This window comes from Pinus tabuliformis, chromosome 6 (genome assembly GCF_031772625.1).
Source record: "Pinus tabuliformis cultivar Carrire ecotype Pingquan chromosome 6, CPIR1, whole genome shotgun sequence".
Lineage (NCBI taxonomy): Eukaryota > Viridiplantae > Streptophyta > Pinopsida > Pinales > Pinaceae > Pinus > Pinus tabuliformis.
Window position 1 is genome coordinate 1,615,159,886 of NC_142292.1, and position 17,272 is coordinate 1,615,177,157.

Below are 17,272 nucleotides of genomic sequence, written 5' to 3' on the forward strand. Positions count from 1 at the left end.
AATAAAGGTTATACATTTTTTGAATAAATATATTACAACATTTTGATTCTTTGTATTTATAAAAAAAAGGCATCCATAAAAACTCGAAAATTAAAAGAATTTTCCTTTATAACTATGTATCTAATTTACCTCTCAGAGCTAAATCAACATAAAAGATTGTTTCTTCCATATTGTTTTCTAACACCAAAAAAGACAGATCTACTGGAAACTAAAATTTCTTTTGGGAGACAGAAAGAAAAACAAAAACTAGAATTTATTGAAAAAATTGTTGATAGAAACATTATCCGAGAAGATCTTCAAAAAAAAAAATAAGCATCCTAAATTGTAGAGAAAGTTGTTTCTCACAGATTGAGAAGTACATCTTTCTTCGCGGATCATAGCAACCCTTTTTAGACAAAATTTTTGCCTCTATATTATGTTGCCTGAAGACATGGTTGAGAGGCACTTTGCGAAAAGATCTCATCAAAGTTCTAATGCACTGCATCCAGAAAATGAGAAAGGGTTGTTTAAAAGAAGAAATGTCGTTGAAACCCACTCTATTAAGGAAACAGCCAAATATTCAATTGCCAACCAATTAGCATATAGGAGAGGGTTGTCTAAAAGAAAAAATGTTGGTGAATCTACTCTATTATTATTTTTGAGTCACCAAAAATAGCCAAATATTCCATTGCCAACCAATTAGCACATAAGAGTGTCTCCCAAAAATAGTTAAATATTTAATTTAGTTAAATATTTAATTTCTAATCCATTCGCATATAAGAATGTCCCCAAAAAATAATCAAATAATCAAATCCCCAAAAAATAATCAAATTTTTAATTTCTAATCAATTAGCACATAGGAGTGTCCCCCACAGTATTTCCAACCAATTAGCATATAAGAGTGCCCTCGAGAGTGCTAGAAGATTAGAGAGTTTTAAGAGAATTGAACCCCTAACCTCTCAATAGCAAAGGTGCTTTCACTACATGCACTCGATCAATTGAGATAACCATGGGACTTTCAAATGTGATATATTAGTTTAGTCATATAAATTAAATTGTTAGTAAATGTTGATAGGCATCAATCAATATTAGGCATCAAAACACATACTTCACTATATATCCCATATTGCAAAAAAAAAAAAAAAACTAACCTAATTATAACTTTATTTTAAAATATTAATATTATTTTTCTTAACCATGGAGATTTATTTCCATTTTATTTTGAAGATTATTAATTTGTAAATAGGCTTTGTCATAATATTATGGCTTATCAATATTATATACTCAAAAAAATGGTAATTCACTCTATATAGCACTTGTTTATATGACATTTTCTTTTAATTATTCAATTTTAATTAAAAGGGAAAAAAACATACTTATTTTGAAGATAAATCTGAATCATTGATTTGTGCATACTATTATGAATATTTTAAAATGATTTATGAAGATTAAATCTCTATCATCCATTTATAAACATTCTAAAATATTTAATAGAAATCAAATTTTTGCCACACATTCAATAGATAATTAAATTAAAATCCTAAAAACCATATTCCAAAACAAACATATATCAACAAAATAATATATAATGAAAATATTTCACCAGTAACTTACACAACCATGGCAAAAACCAGAAAATTCTCATTATATCTTTTATTTCAAATAACAGTACATCTTCAACGAGTGATATATAATGAGCCCCAGAGTCCTCATAACGAGGACAGCCTTTCTGTCTCAAGAAGCTCAGAGGTGCCTCGGAATGCTCCGCGGGGTGTACATTTCTATGCTTCGCCCGTTGGCAGGTTGTGTTGGTCTTGCATTCTTCCCATAACCCTGTCAGATCATACAGAGAAATTTAATATTCTGACCAATTTCTTTCAACACTTACTGGAGATGAATGAATGAGACTACTCAACAAAGTTAGCAACCTCACTTACATCATGAATGGCCCCTATTATTTCTCCGACTTCATCTCTTGATACAGTTCTCACCTGCACACAGTCATCATGTATCTTATTATCCCCAGTATTTGTAATTATTCAGAGTGAAAAAATTGCAGTGTGAAGTACCTTCTTCACAATGATCCAGATAACACCCTCTGTACATGGTGGGGTTGTGAGAGATCCAGTGTATCTGTAGTATTTTCTGCTTCCCAGCTTTATATGCTTGGGATCTATAACACCCAAAGCTTCTTCTGCCCCTGGTTCCATCTCATGACTGAGGGATGCCATTTTATTCATCAACTGGACATCAATATTAATGTAAAAACATTTAATCCAGTATCTTGGAACTCAAATCACTGTTTCCTAAGATTCCTAATACTGAACAAATTGATTATTCAAATACCTCTGCAAGGAAAGTATCATGTCTTCCATATTTGTATAATATCCCAATAACAACCGTCTGGTTGTCAACAGATTTATGTACCATATGTATCTCCAAAGGATATCTGCGTTATGTATCAACTTCAACCCAATATTCAGAGCCATTTGAAAACGGTACCAAGAATCTCTAATTTTATTTTTAATAAAAAAATTATTTATTTTGAAAATGGTATCAGGAATCTCTAATTTTATTTATAATAACAAATTTATTTATTTTTATAATAGTATAGTTACATATTATTGTTCATGAGACAAAGGATTTATCTCTATTTACTAAGGCATACATGTTCTTTATTTAATTTTGTGATTTTGAACAAATATATATTCCTCATCATTAAAGGATTATATATATTTTTTATTTAAATAATTAAAAATATATATAGTTTTTTTAACTACATGGTGAATCCGTAACTGTCAGGGTTAATCTATGGGAGAAGGAGGATGAAACCTCATAACTGCCACTATAACACCAAGAGCATAACCAACCACCTGCAAGTCGGGTATACTAAGTTCCTATAATTTTAGCAAGAGCAGACTTACTGGAAAGGGGAATCCGCCCCTCTAACCGCCATTACAGCAGGTCATTGTATTCAATGAGATTTAAATTTCGGTCTCCCCAGACTTCAAATCCAAAAAAATTAAGACATAAAATAACTAAACAAAAATAAATCCCTTATACCACATCAATTAGGCCTCTAGCTTTCACATGATGTTAAAATTATATTATTATTAACCACATTAAAGAGAAAAAAAGATTAGCGTGAAGAAAATATATTACCGTTTACCATTGATAGTTAAAATTATATTATTATTAACCACATTAAAGAGAAAAAAAGATTAGCGTGAAGAAAATATATTACCGTTTACCATTGATAGTGTGCTCAGCAGGAGAATGCCAATGGCATTGGACCAGAGTAAAGCTCGTACCGTCTATGCGTATTGTTCCTGCTCCCTCTGCCCATCTCACCTGCACTTTCAGTACTCTGCAAACATTAAGATTCCTCTATATAACATAACAGAGAGATTTGCCTTCAAACTATTTATATGAGCGGGGAAATAAAATTTATACCATAACGTCATGGCCTCTATTCTTGAGTGATGCATTGGCTGCTCGATAGCTTTTCTGCAACTTCCCTAAACTGGGAAATATTTCTATATTCTTCTTCACCAAATCGATGGGAGACTGCTCTTTGCCATTATCGCATGTTTTCCATTCCTCCTTAAGATCTCCCCAGTGTGAAGGACCTCTTGCACCTTCGTAGGCAAAGTCGAGCTCCGTGTCTGGATTATAACAAAATATAAGATATTATAACATTAATTTATAGGGCAGTTTAATTGGTAATGGATGTGTTATGAAGTATTATGTAAGTAGGAAAATGTGTTAAGAAATATTATCTAAATAAGAAATTTAAAAGTTTTTTACTAAAACCAACAAAAAAACATTTGTCATTCATGCATATGGCAGCTGAATTGGTAATGGATAAAGTTATGAAGTATTATGTAATAATAGATGACTTTATGAAATATTATGTAAAAAAAAAATATGTTATAAAGTATGGTCTAATCAAGAACTAAACCCAACCCAAAAACACACTCCCATTCATGCATATAACGCTGAACTTGCAGCAAAGGCTTAGGGTAAATAAATTACCTATTCCATGGGCTTTGACAACCATAATCAGATAAACCTAAGATGCTACAACATTACCATTCATGCATTGGAATAAAATGCTGAGCTTATAACAAAAGGTTAGAGTAAATAAATTACCTGCTCCATGGACTTTGACAACCATAATCAGCAGAATGGAGATGAGAATAATGAGCCCTGAGGATTTCTTCTCCATTTGATTGCAGAAGCAAAAGAATGGCTCTGATTGAACAGATGCTGAATGATGAGCTATTTTTAAAGATGCTGATAGAAGTGTTGTCTCAGCATGGTGAGAGAATCTCATGTATTTCTGTCCATTGGTTTGTCTATTTGTAAGTGTATTTCTGTCCATTGGTTTGTTTATTTGTAAGTGGGTATCTCCAAGTACAAAAGTCACAACTCTTTTGACCTATGCCATTTGTTTTAGATGGAGCATGCCTATCCCTTCCCTGCTTTTGGAATATGATATTACAGTTGAATTTTTGGCTCCACTATATGACACTGTAGTTAATTGAACTTTATAACATGCATTGTTTCAAAATTAAACAAATCCATTCAAATATAGACACACAGTCCAATGCACGTATTAATTTGCCTTCGTCGTCTCAAGGCATGATACCAGCAATTTTGGGCCACAAGTCAATGCCATTAACCCATGAGCTTAATTTTGAATTTGTCAGATAAAAGTTAAACATGGTAATGAAACCTAACTGTGGAAAGATGGATATAAATATTAAACAGTCAGCAAAATGAAGTCAAATTGAATCAGGAAAAATGTAAGGAAGGCCAAGATGGATATAAATATTACATAATCAGCAAAATGAAGTCAAATTGAATCATGAAAATGTAACAAGGCTCAGATGGATATAAATATTAAATAATCAGAGATGCATATAAATAGTAAATAGTTAGCAAAAAGAAGTCAAATTAAATCATGAAAATGTAGGGAAGGCCAACCTTTTGTCAGAAGAATCTTCAGAAAAGTGGGAGAAAACGACTTTCATGGTATCTATCTCACTTTTGAGATAATGCTTTCAACATGGCATCTACCTGCTTTTCCTGTGAAAGGTTCTTTTCAATGAACATGAAACTCCCACTCAGAATTTCAATGGGATAAGATGGTCCAATTACCTTTAACGTGGTTGACATTATGGAATTCCAATGGAATAGAATGTCTTCCGCTGCAATTTTATTGGGTTGACATTGATTACTGTGCAATTTTAATTTCAATGGGATAAGATGGTCCAATATCTTTAATGCGCTTGAGATAATGGAATTTCAGTAGAATGAGAATGTCTTCCAATGCAATTTTAATGGGTTTTGGGTTTTTCTTTTAATCGGTATTTTATGAGATTTGTAAATTTTAATATAAACCAATTTAAAAATGATGAATTGAATTTGATTATATATTTAGGAATATTTTGAAATTTTAATTAACAAAAGTAAAGTTAAATAATTGATTTCATTTTTATTTTAAAATATTCTATTCCAAATTTGTAAACCGAAATAACAATAATCATAAAAAATACATTTATTTTTGAATTTATATAAATTTTCAAAATTATTTTGTAACATTAGTGTAAAGTTTCATAATTACATGTATGCATTAGTTATGAAAATTGGAAAATTGTTAGTAAAGTAGTATGATTTTCATACTTTACTAGTTAGCATTAGGTGCAACGTTTGTTCATACATAAATTGTAATTTTATTTTTATTTTTATTTTATTTAAGTTCAGTATTTCATTAATCAGAAAAAGCATTATATAGGTGAGATATTTGTGCTATTGGTTTGTCCAAGAAACCATACCAGTAGCACAAGTTTATGATCTTGAGGTTACTAAGACCTCTCTTAACCAGTTTATGAAACAAAAAATAGAGATTCATAGAAAGAATACATTGTGTTGAAGGCCAGTGAGTGCAAATGTCTACCAAAGCCCACAAACTAAGTCGAAGAGGAATCATAGGCTATAAAAAAGGAGAGAGATTCTACTAAACTAAACTTAACTGAGAGTTTTGCCACCCGGCAGCCTGGTGGAGCATCACCCTCATCTAGCAGAGAATTGTCATGAGGTAGGACTCTGAAATGCTTGGCGTGGAAGTCACTCCCTCCCGAGCCATGAGTGTTGGAGCCGTCCACCCTCAAGCCATTGACCATGTGACTATAGTCGCTCTAAAGCCGGTTTCTAAAGCCATGAAGAACCAATACATTGTTGGTTGAGCCTTCAAAATTCACCTAAAATAAAGGAATTTATAAGGCATGCTCATGCCTATTATTGCTCCTTGCTTGAGGGAATGCTTGAGTGAGAACATTTATAGACCCACTTCACTGTAATTAGAGATTTCCACCCACCAACAATAGAATACCTTTGTGATACTTTTAACAACCCTGGTGAAAATTTCATGTAATAAAAGTTAATAAAGGAAAAATAATAACCATGGTTGATGGGATACTTATTCCAAGTAGAATGTTGGGAAAGACATCCTAGTGTGGGTGTTCATTTGGTTATTAATCGCTAAGGAAATTGGCAAAGGCAAAATGGAATTTTTGACACATTTATTTATGAAAATAATGGAAATTAGGAAAAAGGGGAGGTGAAAGGTCACAGGTTGCATGTGAGGAGGAAAATGAAGGAAAATAATGGAAAATGAAGAAAATAGAGGCCTCATTCATAAAAAGGCTTCTAAGGATCAGATGGTAACCTTTTGTCAGTTCAGTTTTGGATCTCTCTCATTATTCTCTCTCTCTCTCTCTCATATTCTTGGAGACTTAGAGTTTTCTTAGAGCACTCTTGGAGGGTGTGGCATACTTGGATTTTTGGAGCAAGAAGGCAAAGGAAGAGCAGGAAAGTGAAAGAGGACATTGGGATCAATAGCTATATCGGGATTTGTTGCAGGTATCGAGTTGCATGTATGTTTTCCTCACTAGTTTTGGCATGCATGGCATATGCATGTGGATTTTTGGTCATGATCTGCCACTGGCATGGAGGATTGCCTAGATTTGTAGTGGATTGCCTAGCCTTGCCATTTCGTGGATAGTTATGGAGATTATGGGTTTATTTTCATTGTTTTGTTTTGCATGGTTCTCATGTTTCCTTAGTTTGGGTTGAGTTATTAGTCTCGTAGCCTTGGTTGGAGAAACACTCTGGAGCCTTGTAACAACTTGGGTTGAATTACTAGCCTCGTATCCTTGGTTGGGCAAATGCTTTGGAGCCCTTGGTAGGTTGAATTACTAGTCCTGGAGCCTTGGTTAGAAAAATGATCTGGAGACCAATAAAAGCTATGGGTTGAGTTACTAGTCCTGGAGCCTTGGTTGGACAAACGTTCTAGAGCCCTAGAAGGCTTGGATAGAGACCAATCTGATGATGGTTTTTTGATATTCGACTGTGAGATGGAATCACTGTTTGATGGGTTGAGGTGGTTGGCCTCTGGAAGCTCTAGATGGTCTTGGATTGATGTGTGTTATGAGATCCCACATTCATGCTTGGAATATGGCATGGGGGTGAATGGATGAAGAGAGATTTGGTTCAGCCATTCTACAGTCGAGTGGAACATGGAAGCCCCATCTCGGGTTTGGATTTTGCATCATCAATATGAGGTTATTTCTCCTTGTATTTCTATAAGTATTATACTGGATTATATGTGGTTTATATGGTTGTGATTTCATTGGTATTTTTACTGCTATTATGTTCATTATTTATGTGTTTTATGATAAAATCTATGTATGGCTCTCATCATGTTTTTACTTATAAATGAATGAACAATGTATCTATGACCTAATGGATGAAATGACAGTTAATGTGTTGAGGCATCAATGCTACTTAACTATTCTCAGCTAAGTATGAGACCCATATGCTCAGATTTGTTATTTACACATGTAGATTACATATTTGTGATATGTTTAACGAAATTCCTGTCATGGATAGTAGAGTTCCAATCAAGGTCTCATTCAATTGATTGCATTTATATTGTCTTTTCCTTGTTATTTTATTGTTCTGAAGACATGATTCAATTTTGGGCAGTGACCTAGGCTATGGCCTGAAAAGTGGCTCAAATCCAGGAGATGATAACATAGCACTGACAAAAAGAGTCACTGGACGCTGGCTTGCAGGCATGTGAGAGCATCCAAAGGTCCTTAGACGTTGGCATGCCCATAGCATGAGAGCATCCAGAGTTCAAGTTGTCCAAAAACTCAGTGGGACCCAGGGGCTAGTTGGTAGAAAGGTTGGATTGGTTCCTGAGGATCCTAATGTTGATGTTGAATGTGTGTATGGTGTGTTTCCGTTAGTTCCACTTCCTTAACATGACTTAGGAGATCGCATCATATCATAGTGGCCTCTCATCGCATGTTTACCCCAACTAGTCAGTTGTTTGGGTAGATGTGGGAGGAGGGTGTTATAGAGTGGTATCAGAGCATGGTTCACCCCTCATACTGGATGGGTTATGTGTTGGTGATGCATGAATGTTAGTTTCATGTGTGTCTCTTACACTTGCATTCTTTGTGCTTGTTGCATTGCATATTGTTGATCGTGGTTGTAGTGATGTCGTCATGAGGAACTTGATGTTGTTATTGTGGGGTGCATCATCATGAGTGTATCACTGGTTGCATGTTGTTAATGTCACTTACATGTTGTTATAAGTCGTGTGGTTATATTCTGGTATGTTTGGTTGCATTCTTGTATGTTTGGTTACATGTACCATTCTAATTTCTTGTATATTTGGTTACAAGTATTGTTTGTTTATGCTTGATTACATTTGTTTATGCATGTGTATAGTTGGTTACACATTGCTTATGCATGTTAATGTTTGCATGTGGTCAAGTGTACTGTGATGTAGTGGTTTTTGTCATGAATGAGGTCATGGTATTTGTTGTTGTTAAGGTCATGCATTAATGACTGGACCCTAGCTAGAATGATGGTTGCATGGTCATTTTCTTATGTGTTATGTTTTTATATGTTGTCATGATCAACTTATACATGTATCACATTTATTTGTTGATCTTCCAAACAAGGTATCCTCCCCGAGTTATACTAAGGTCGTTGGTTTATTGTGATTTGGTTTAGCTGACATGATATACCTTGCAGCAGGAAATATCAAATGGATAACAAGATGGTAGATTACAAAGACTCTCCCTATGAATCAGAAGAGTAGTATGGTGTTGGAACTCTTCCGATTTGGTGGATACACTAAGAAAGTTAAAGGAAGAAATAAGGAGTTTTAAGGCAGATAATGACATAATCATGCAAGCACAAGAGAAGCTAGCATAGGTAAATGTAATGATACTTCATAGCTTGTCAGATTTGCAGCGATAGGGATCATTTTAGATCATCCATGAGCAGGAGGACAAAACTAATGGGGCATATGGTAGTAGTTCGCATGGTGGTCACAGGTCAGATAGTGATGACACGGTTAGAGATGGTATATTGTTGGACACTCCAGATAGGAGGAGAGATAGACACAAGTAACATTCTAGTTTTGGTTCTGACAAGCATGATGATCATTATCATTATCATTCTTATAGGATGAGTGATAGGGGATACTTGACAGATGAGTTTGAGAAAGAAAAACCACCTACTTTTGATGGAGAGATGAAGAAATCGTAGGATGCAGAGGCATGGTTGCTTGGTATGAAAAATTTCTTTAGGTTGCATGATTATTTGAATAAAATGAAAGCCAAAGTAGCTACATTTAGTCTCAAAGGTAAAGCAGAAATTTGGTGAGAAAATGTGAAGAATGTCAGAGGTATACATGAGGAAGATTTGACTTCGAGTGAGTTTAAGCGGCTATTCAAGAAGAAGTATTTGTTGCAGAGATACTTTGATGACAAGACAAAAGAATTCTATGAGCTAAAGATGGGATCTATGACAGATGATGAGCACACTAGCAAGTTCTTGGAGCTATTGAGGTATGTGCCTTACCTCAAGGAGGAGAAGGCCAAGATTAAGAGATTCACTAGTGGGTTACCAATGGCATTCAAATATAGGATTGAGTTTGATGAGCCTAGATCATTGGAGGAGGCCATCCAAAAACTAAATAATTTCTATGAACAATCGAAGTGCAAGACTGAGACTAAACCAGATTGGAAAGGTAATGCCAAGAACAAAGGAAAATGGGACAAGAAGTGAGTAAGACCACATGATTCAGGTAATAAAGAGTATTTTTCACCACCTAAGAGGTTCAATGCACCGGCTAGAGGATAGGTACATCAATCTAATGAGCAGAATAAGGAGCTTGTGCGATGTTGGACTTGTGGAGGAGATCATCACAAGAGGGATTTTCCACAGTACCAAGGTGGTAGGCCTAAGATATACAGTGCACAAGACGCACAGACTATTTGGGATGTTGGGCAGAGTATTCCTAGGATCTATGCAGCACTAGATAACAAACAGGCAGACCATCAAGAATCTATCATTGAGATAGATGCTAATATTTTTTATCAAGTTATTTATATTTTGATTGACCTTGGATCTAATTATAGCTATGTTAGTCCTGACTTGGTGGATATGTGTGGTTTGAGTAAGGAATTACTTGCAGAATCTTGGTTAGTGCAGCTAGCTACAAGTACAAAGAAACGAGTTCACCATTGGGTAAGATCTTGTGCAATTGATTTGAATATTCCTACCGCAACACATTTGAATTTATTACCATTGGGATCACCCACTATGTTTTTGGGCATGGATTCATTGTATCTTCATAGAACCAAGGTGGATTTTTATGACAAATCTATTGAGAACTTGGATGACAATGGGGAACCAAGAATCTTGCAAGGAAAGAAGAAAGCCACATCAGTTAGGATGGTGACAACCATGCAAGAAAAACATAACCGTAGGAAAGGGTGTAAGTTATTTGCAATGCACATTTCTAGTGATAAAGGTGAGGAAGTTGAGGATGCAGATGTGTTGAACAGGTACCCAGTTATACAACAGTTCAAGGATGCATTTCCTGAGGATATTATAGAGTTTCCACCTCATAGGGAGGTAGAATTTTCTATTAAGTTAGTGGCAGGGGAAGATCCAGCATCAAAATCACCTTACAGGATGAGCACACCTAAGTTGGTTGATTTGAAGCTACACTTGAAGGAAATGTTGGACAAGGGATACATTAGACCAAGTGTATCACCATGGTGCATATCAGCATTTTTTGTCAAGAAGAAATATGGAACTCTTAGATTATGCATTGATTATAGGTAGTTGAACAAAGTGACCATCAAAAACAGGTATTTGGTACTGAGGGTTGATGACTTGTTTGATTAGTTGAAGGGAGCAATAGTGTTCTCGAAGATTGATCTAAGATCCGAATATCATCAGGTATGCATCAAAGAGGAGGACATTTACAAGACAGCTTTCTGAACCAGGTATGGGCATCATGAGTTTGTTGTAGTTCCATTTGGCTTAACTAATGCTCCAACTAAATTTATGTGCTTAATGAATAGTGTGTTGTTTCCATACTTGGATAAATTTGTTATTGTGTTCATTGATCAAATATTGGTATATTTTAAAAATGAGGAAGAGCATGTCGAGCATTTAGACGTGGTGTTGAGCTTGTTGAGAGAGTGTCAGTTGTATGCTAAGGTCAGCAAGTGTAGTTAATTTCAGACTGAGGGACACTATTTAGGGCATGTTGTCTCCAAGGAGGGCATTATAGTAGATCCAGAAAGGATAAGGGCCATCATGGAGTGGGTAGCTCCCAGGAATGTAGATGAGGTGAGATATTTCATGGAGGTTATTATAGGAGGTTCATCAAGAACTTCTCACAGATTTCTTATCGTATCACATCATTGCAGAGGAAAGGTAAGAAGTTCGAATGGACAGAGTAGTGTGAGGCTAGTTTCGAACAACTCAAGTAGTTGTTGACATATGCACCAGTGATAAAGATTGCATATCCAGATAAAGAGTTTGTGGTATGCACAGATTCTTGCAAGAAAGGACTTGGCAGAGTCCTTATGTAGGATGGACAGGTGGTATGCTATGAGTCGCAAAAACTGAATGAGCATGAGCAGAACTATCCCATACATGATCTTGAGCTGGCAACAATCATAGATGCATTGAAGATGTGGAGACACTATCTTCTGGTTAGGAGGCTTACATTGACGAGTGATCTGATCATAGTGGTTTGTGGTATCTATTTGACCAACCAAATCTAAATGGTAGGCAGGTTCGGTGGTTGGCTACGATTAGTGAGTTTGATTTTGAGATCAGGTATATCAAAGGTAAACAGAACAAGGTGGCAGATTCTCTTAGCAGGTAGATACAAGTAAATCACTTAGCAGCTATGAGCTCCTATGGGATAGAATTACAGTATAGGATCTTGCAGGTAGGTCAACAAGATGTCAAGTATATGTAGATTATGCATAGGTTGCAGAAGGGTGCAGGTACAGGTACATGTGGTGGTACAAATACATGTACATGCACATGTAGTACTACAAGTATAGGTACAGGTAGTAGTACATGTATAGGTACAGGTAATAATACATGTACAGGTACATGTAGTGGTACAGGTACAGATACATGTGTAGGTGCACAAGATGTGAACTATTTCCTTACAATAGATGGATTGGTTAGATTCAGAGACAGGATATATGTGCCAGACAGTAGTGAGCTCAAGAAGGTGATCTTGAGGGATTTTCATGCAAAACCATATTCGAGTCACCCAGGTTATCAGAGATACTAACAACAGTGAAGAGATTTTATTATTGGCCAAACCTGAAGAAGGATGTAGCAAAGTTTGTGGCTAGGTGTTTTGATTGTCAACATGTGAAGGCAGAGTGTAAACATCCAAGTGGACTGCTACAACCGATTGTGATTCCATAGTGGAAATGGGAGGTAATTTCCATGGACTTCATCACAAGATTCCCAAGGAAAGTGAGACAGCATGATTCCATCATGGTTGTTATGGATAGGTTGAAAAATGTTGTGCACTTCATTCCAGTGAAGTCTACATTCTAAGCTAGCAATGTAGCATAGGTATTCATCATAGATGTGGTCAGATTGCATGGTGTTCTAAAGAAGATTGTGTCAAACAGGGATGTGAATTTCACTTCCAAGTTTTGGAAGGATTTATTTGCAAGTTTGGGCACAAAGTTGGCCTTCAGTACAACTTATCATCTACAGATAGATGGATAGATAGAGAACGTCAACAAGATATTGGAAGAGACGTTGAGGATGTATGTGATGCATCAACAATGAAAGTGGGAAGAGTACCTTCCACTGGTAGAGTTCACTTACAACAATGGGTATTAACAATATTTCAAGATGAGTCTGTTTAAGGCATTGTATGGGCAGAGTTGCAATACTCCTCTCAGTTGGAGTGGTCTAGTTAACAAGGTGTTGATTGGACCAAACATGTTGGCATACATAAAACGGGAAATGCAAGTTATAAAGAAGAATCTAAAGGCAGCACAAGATAGGCAGAAGAGCTATGCAGATCGGAACATGTTGTTCAAGGAGTTCCAGGTTGGGGAACAGGTGTACTTGCGCATTAAATTGAAGAATAGCTCCTTGCGGATTGGATCATGTGCCAAGATGGCACCACGGTTTTATGGACCCTTCAATTTCATTGAGAGGATTGGGCCAATAGCCTATCGACTTGCACTGCCTCCGACAGTGAAATTCCATGATGTTTTCCATGTGTCATTTCTTAAGAAGTATGTTAAATATGTTGATCATGTGATTGACTGGTATGTATTGCAGGTGGAACCAGATTGAGAATTCCAACCGGAACCTTAGTGTATATTGCAGAAAAATATGATCATGCTCCAAAACTGAGCAATCGAGCAACTTAAGGTGCAATGGAAGCACTTTAGGCCCAATGAAGCTACATGGGAGATGGTGGATCAGATGCGGGCTATGTATCCTTCCTTGTTTGTCGGTTGAGGCAAAGCAGTTTTGGTATGGTGTTTTGGTATATGTCTTGGTATATGTTTTGGTGATGTTGCTATATGTACATATATATATATATATATATATATATAGATATATATATAGATATATATATATGGATATAAATACCGCCATGAGTTATGATATAAAGCTCCAACAATCAGTATGGGTGTCATGTCATTTTGGTGTTATGTTGTTATGTTTTCATGTTGGTTTGCTTCTTAACAGGTTGATCATTGTAAATACTGCAACGAACTAAGTTATAAAGCTCTATCGACAAAATGTTTTTCTTACAACAATTTTGTGGTTATAGGTGATGTTGAACACCGAGGACAATGTTCCCCAAGGGGGAGGGTTATGTAACAACCCTGGTGAAAATTTAATGTAATAAAAGTTAATAAAGGCAAAATAATAACCACGGTTGATGGGGCACTTATTCCAAGCTGGATGTTGGGAAATACATCCTAGTGTGGGTGTTCATTTGGTTATTAATGGCTAAGGAAATTGGAAAAGGCAATGACAAAGGAAAAATTGCATTTTGGCACATTTATTTATGAAAATAATGGAAATTAGGAGAAAAGGGAGGTGAAATGTCACAGGTTGCATGTGAGGAGGAAAATGAAGGAAAATAATGGAAAATGGAGAAAATAGAGGCCTCATTGATAAAAAGACTTTTGAGGATTAGTTGGTAACCTTTTGTTAGTTCAATTTTGGAGCTCTCTCATTATTCTCTCTTCTCTCTCATATTCTTGGAAACTTATATTTTTTTTGGAGAACTCTTGGAAGGGGTGGCATACTTGGATTTTTTGAGAAAGAAGGTAAAAAAAGAGCAGGAAAGCGTAAGAGGACCTAGGGATTAGCAGCTACAGTGGGATTTGCTTACAGGTACTGAGTTGCATGTATGTTTTCCTCACTAGTTGAGTTGCATGTATGTTTTCCTCACTAGTTTTGGCATGCATGGCATATGCATGTGGATTTTTGGTCATGATTTGTCACCAGCATGGAGGATTTCCTAGATTGATAGTGGATTGCCTAGCCTTGCCATTTCCTAGATAGCCATGGAGATTGTGGGTTTATTTTCATTGTTTTGTTTTAGATGGTTCTCATGTTTCCTTAGCTTGGGTTGAGTTATTAGTCTCATAGCCTTGGTTGGACAAATGCTTTGGAGCCCTGTAACAGCGTGGGTTGTGTTACTAGTCCTGTAGCCTTGGTTAAACAAATGCTCTGAAGCCCTTGGTGGGTTGAGTTACTAGTCCTGGAGCCTTAGTTGGACAAATGCTCTGGAGATCGGTAAACGTTGTGGGTTGAGTTACTAGTCCTGGTGCCTTGGTTGGGAAAACGCTCTGGAGCCTTAGAAGGCTTGGATAGAGAGAAATTTGATGATGGTTTTGTGATGTTTGGCCATGAGGTGGAATCATTGTTTGATGGGTTGAGATGGTTTCCATGTGGAAGCCCAGGATGGTTTTGGATTGATGTGTTTTATGAGATACCACATTCATGCTTGGAATATGGCACGAGGGTGAATGACGAAGACATATTTGGCTCATCCGTCCTACGATTGGGTGGAATGTGGAAGTCCCATCCCAAGTTTGGATTTTTCATCATCAATATGAGTTTATTTCTCCTTATATTTCTATGAGTATTATAATGGATTATATGTGGTTTATATGGTTGTGATTTCATTGACATTTATGTTGCTATTATGCTGGTTATTGATGTGTTTTATGATAGAAGCTATGTATGGCTCTCATCATTTTTTACTTCTAAATGAATGAATAATGTATCTATGACCTAATGGATGAAATGGCAGTTGATGTGTTGAGGCATTGATGCTACTTGGTGATCCAGGTGGTTCCAGAGACACACACAGGACAAAGAGGACTCATAAAAGCTCAAAAATCAAAATGTTTGGATTATGCTTGAGATAGGACTAGAGCGTAGACTTCGTCGTCCTGATCACGGTGGTGCAAACGGTTTGTCAATCTGAGTCTAAATGAGGAAGTTAGAAGCAGTCAAAGTTGGGTTGACGTTTTGTTGACTAGGCAGGCTTCAGGAGGCCACAATTTGGACAGAACCCGGCCACCGGATTCCGTCCAACTCCAGCCAGATTCCAAGTGAAATTGTGACCTAGTTAAAATGACTCCTACAGTCTAGAACCGAATTTCCCAAAATGCATGGTTTGTTTTATATAATAAAAAAAATATAAAAAAAGGGTGGCAGGCCACCAACCCTGCCACTCCTTATGCATACCACATAAAAATATTATATTAGTGGAGGGGAGGGCCATGACCCCCGGCCCCTCCCACGGATCTGTCATCACAACAATGGAAATGGCGGTGGGTTGACCCTTGGGGCACAAACCCAACCACCCCACGCAAAAACCACGGATCCGCAACCTTCAACCAACGGCATATATCGTGGATGGTGGGCCAACAGCTATGACAGGAGGTGGGTACAGTGGGCGGGCCGACCCAACCGAAATTTTTAAATTTAAAATTTTTTTGTTAGTAATGTGTGAAAAAAGGAGGACGCGGGGTTTGACCACCCGACCTCCTCCATATGAACTAGGCTTCTCAACCATTTGCCAAGTTTAACCAATGCACCAAAATGATTTTCTTGTAAACTCCGCCAGAAAATTTACATAAACTAAGTTTCATTCAGTGCGCCCAGGTAGATGGAGGAACCAGGAGCATGCATGGATTTCGAGACAGGAGGAGGATGTGCACGCAGTTTGAGGCAACATTTTGCAGGAGGGCCGAATTTTCACTTTGTCAGATTTTGACAAATTTTATATGGTTTTAGCACCTCTCAACACCACGAACGCAATGAAATTGTCCATTTCTCCATAAGAGTTTTGAATTTTTCGGCCATTTTTCAGTATGCAGGTGGAACCATGACTGCTGCAAAAACAGGGAGCGGAACCATGATCCTTGAAATTTTCCCAAGGAGGTAATTTTTCTCCATGTCGGAATATAGTCAAGTTTACAGTCATTTTTCATGGTTTTCTGCAGGGATCACAATGGCAAGGTCAAATTCACCTTTGGAGTTGCAGATTTCCAGTCCACCCATGGAGCAAAATCTTTGAGGAATCTAAAAGATTCCTTGAGCCCCAGATTCTCAATTTCTCAGAATTCAAAAATTGGACAGTCGATTTTGCACTATTCGACGCCACAAATCTAATGGTGTGTTCAGATTTTTCATTTGCTCATTTTATTCTTCAGCCACTTTTCTAAGTGGAATGCAGTTGTCAGCATTCATGTGCGAGCAATCATTTTCATGTGATTGATGTCGTGAGATAAATCATCCGAACAGATTCAACAGTTTGACATCCGCTTCTTCAGATGGCCCTTGGTTGTGAGGTATATGTTGTGTTCATGTACTTCTT

General features: G+C 36.7%; 1 protein-coding gene across 2 annotated transcripts; it reads right to left on the reverse strand.

The window, feature by feature from the left end:
• Positions 1–1,600: 1,600 nt before the first annotated feature.
• Positions 1,601–4,322, reverse strand: LOC149265078 (alpha carbonic anhydrase 7-like). 2 transcript variants are annotated; one of them, XM_089391418.1, is made up of 7 exons: positions 4,132–4,322; positions 3,433–3,644; positions 3,224–3,330; positions 2,326–2,428; positions 2,049–2,222; positions 1,908–1,970; positions 1,601–1,812 (listed from the first exon to the last, which is right to left on the reverse strand). In XM_089391418.1, exons 1-7 carry the CDS (start codon positions 4,313–4,315, stop codon positions 1,723–1,725), a joined length of 933 nt encoding a protein of 310 aa, XP_089247544.1. In that variant the 5' UTR covers positions 4,316–4,322; the 3' UTR covers positions 1,601–1,722. The 2 variants fall into 2 exon arrangements, with proteins under 2 accessions (XP_089247544.1, XP_089247553.1); XM_089391427.1 differs by having other exon boundaries at positions 1,917–1,970; positions 4,132–4,319.
• Between the last annotated feature and the right edge of the window lie 12,950 nt (positions 4,323–17,272).

Excerpts from the sequence above, each read along its gene's own strand:
- LOC149265078 (XM_089391418.1), bottom strand. The coding sequence starts at position 4,315 with ATGAGATTCTCTCACCATGCTGAGACAACACTTCTATCAGCATCTTTA. Across the intron at positions 1,971-2,048 it reads TCTGGATCATTGTGAAGAAG|GTGAGAACTGTATCAAGAGA; the intron begins GTACTTCACACT and ends GACTGTGTGCAG. Across the intron at positions 1,813-1,907 it reads CCATTCATGATGTAAGTGAG|GGTTATGGGAAGAATGCAAG; the intron begins GTTGCTAACTTT and ends ATGATCTGACAG.